Raw genomic sequence first — 3,252 nt, forward strand, 5'->3', positions numbered from 1 at the left:
CTCAGAGTCACCCGTCGGGGGGACTGGGGCGGCCTCAGAGTCACCCGTGGGGGGGACAGGCGTGGCCTCAGGGTCCCCTGTGGGGGGTACGGGGGTGGCCCCCTGATCAGTCACCGTGGGCAGCGCCAGATAGCTAAGAGTCCAGTAGCGCAGGAAGTTGGTTCTCAGGCCCCGCTTCATGGAGTTGCTGTCTATCTTCTTGGTGATCTCCAGGTAACTACCGTTTTCGGTGGTGTAGGGTTCCCAGTGTGTGGGCACAGCTGAGTTGCCCATATTGGGGTCCCTGCAGAGTGAGAAGAGGCTGTTCAGGGCTGGAGACTTTCAGGGGGCTGAAGCTCTGCTCTGTACCCACACGCTTGAGCCATCCCCTCCCCGAGCTGGCCCTGGGCACCGTGGCTCCTCGCTTCATACTGGGCACCGGCTGTGCACAGAGCTTGGGGCTCTGCCAGTAGCTCTTATCCTCGGAAACACACATAGATTCCCATGCTGGGGGAGGTTAAGTGGCTCGCCCAAAGTCCCTCCCCTGGCTAGTGAGGGAACAGGGCCTGCTGGCAGGAGGCCCTTACGTCTAAGGTCCTCCCCTCTGCGCTCAACCCACGCCTTACCCTGTTTTGGCAAAGTTGGTCCAGTAGGCGATCATGTTCTTAGAGACTGTCCTGTCTTGGGGCCGGTAGCCCAGGGGGGTGGCGAAGGGCTTCCCGAAGACGTACTGGATGTCATCTGCATGGTCCGCCCCCACCCATTTGGGGTAAGTGGGCATCCGAGAGGGATGGGAAAACAGGTAGGTGTAGGTCTTGGCACTCCTGGAGGGGAGAGACCACCCAAGTAGGCAGGGTGCCCACCAGGGACCAGCCAGCCCAGAGACCAGCCCTAAAGGGAGGTCCCGGGCAGCGGGCAGAGAAGGGGCTGGGGAATTCACATGAAGAGACTGGGCTTCTTATACCCAGGGAAGGGAAAGCTGTGGACCAAATTCATGGATTCATGGGTTCTACGATTTCAACTGAATTCATATTTCAGCTTTATAAAACACTGTGAGGCACCTTCCTTCTATAATTCAGTATCAAGAAATAGTTTTCTCTCCAAGTGAATATGCATTCTTCAATTGGATTGGACAAGGCATGGGCCCTCAACTGTTTCCCTTTTTGCCTTGACTGAAAGGAGGCTCACAGCTCAGTGGATTGCTTAGTTGCTGCAACGCTTTCATCCTAGACTTCTTGGCATACTTTTATCTTCCCGTCTTTTTAGCATTTCTTATTTTTCATTTTTATTATTATTTTCTTTTACTTATTTATTTGAGACAGAGTCTTGCTCTGTTGCCCATGCTGGAGTGCAGTGGAGCAATCTTAGCTCACTGCAACCTCCACCTTTTGGGTTCAAGTGATTCTCCTGCCTCAGCTTCCCGAGTAGCTGGGTTTACAGGTGCGCACCACGTCTGGCTAATTTTTGTATTTTTGGTAGAGACAGGGTTTTGCCATGTTGCCCAGAGTGGTCTCAAACTCCTGACCTCAAGTGATCCTCCTGCCTCAACCTCCCAAAGTGCTGGGATTACAGGCATGAGCCTCTGTACCCAGCCTTATTTTTTATTTTAATAAGCTATTCTTACATAAAGGTCTTTAATGTGGCCGTGGGCTGAAAATATTTTGTAAATTGGCAAAGTTGAGGCCTGTTGGAAATACATGCTTGGTGCCGTAAAGAAAAATCGGCACAGAGACAAAGGATCTCTCAGCAATGCGATTTTTACTTCCTGGACTGCAGGAAGGGTACTCTCCTTAGCCATTATGTCACAAGAATATCCTTCCTGCAATCCAGGAAGTAAAAATTGCATTGCTGAAAGATCCTTTGTCTCAGTGCTGATTTTTCCTTGAAGCACTGAGCATCTATTTTCAACCTCTGTTTCCAACAAGGCCTCTAAGAGTCATAGAATAGAAAAACCCTTGTCCGGTGTTCTCTCAGTCTACACAGTGTGGGGGATAACAGGCAGCTCAATAACTCTCCAGTGACAAGGACTATGGGGTGCGGGGCTGAGCAGAGCAGAGGATGCTGGGGTTTGTAAACTCCCTAGGGGCTGGGAGGAAAACAGAGGCCCTCAAGTCTTGCCAGGCTCAGCAAAGTGGATCAGGAAGGCACAGGAGGGGACTCCAGCACCACCTTCCCAGACAACCCAGATGCCTGTGAGCTATCTACAGAGAGGCCTCGGCTGGAAATGCAGCACCCAAGAGGGACCCCCAGGACCCATCCCCTTCCCAGATCCTCACTTGGCGTTGGCTCTGTGCTGGGCCAGGGCAATCTCGGTGGGCACCAGGAAGAGGATGTCAGTCTCAAAGTCCACCACAGTCTTCTTCTTGTTCTCCTGGGATGGGTCCTGAGCCCAGGACTCGGTGTAGACGTCAAAGGTTGTCTTGGCGCCTCTGAGCCCCTTGGTGATGGTGAGCCCACTGACCAGCCTGAAGAAGTCCTCCCTGCGGGGAACAAGTAGGCACTGATGCTCTCCCTGTGCCAACAGGAGGGTATCTGCACACCCAACCATACTGGTGCTAACTTTCTCACTCCCAATCCTCCACTCAATGCCTTACTTCTCCAGGCTGGCCCAACTCCAGCCCGGGTTGCCCCTGGGTCTGGTGCCATTGCTTCTTACTCTGTGACTTCCTGCTTGTCCTTGTTGATGGCAGGCATGTCAATGCTGGCGAAGATGTGGCCGTCCATGTTGTTGGTGCCTGCCATGTAGTCGATGTCGGCGGCGTTGGCGTATAGGTTGACGGGGTCATCGGGGATGAAGTCTCCATCAATTACAGGGAGGAAGCCCAGGTAGTGCAGCATGGGGTCTGGGTGGGAGAGCCAGCAGGTTCTAGTACCTTCCAGTGTCCCCCTGAGCCACCCCTTGCCTCTCAGGGCTGGAGTTGGCCATGTTCTTCCTTCTCTGATCTATGGACTTGGGACAGGGAGGATTCTGCACCATCGGGGACATCCTGTGCTCTGTAGGATGTTTAGGGCATCAAGAGCATCGACCCACGAGGTGCCAGGAGCACCCCTCCCCAACAGGGACAATCACAAACGTCTCCAGGCCTTGCCACACGTCCCAGGCTGAGAGCCACTGTCTAGGGCCAGATCTGTCTCCTTCAGCGGCAGCCCCTCCCTCTCCTCTCTCTCTCTTTGCTGGGCCTGAATCAGGAAGGAGGAAAACTTAGAAGCCACTGAGGGGACTGATGGAGAAGGAGCTCCCTCTCGCAGGGCTGGGTTCCAGTCCATTAGCCA

General features: G+C 53.9%; 1 protein-coding gene across 1 annotated transcript; it reads right to left on the minus strand.

Moving 5' to 3' along the window:
* Positions 1-3: 3 nt before the first annotated feature.
* On the minus strand, positions 4-2,919 carry LOC116548148 (bile salt-activated lipase-like; the record flags this gene model as incomplete). The annotated part of the gene is made up of 4 exons (XM_032273758.1): positions 2,636-2,919; positions 2,256-2,459; positions 606-803; positions 4-283 (listed from the first exon to the last, which is right to left on the minus strand). Coding segments are annotated over exons 1-4 (864 nt in total), but the record flags the coding sequence as incomplete, so codon positions are not given.
* Positions 2,920-3,252: the final 333 nt, after the last annotated feature.

The sequence above is a fragment of the Sapajus apella genome, unplaced genomic scaffold (assembly GCF_009761245.1).
Source record: "Sapajus apella isolate SASKATOON/1434 unplaced genomic scaffold, GSC_monkey_1.0 scaffold7443, whole genome shotgun sequence".
NCBI lineage: Eukaryota > Metazoa > Chordata > Mammalia > Primates > Cebidae > Sapajus > Sapajus apella.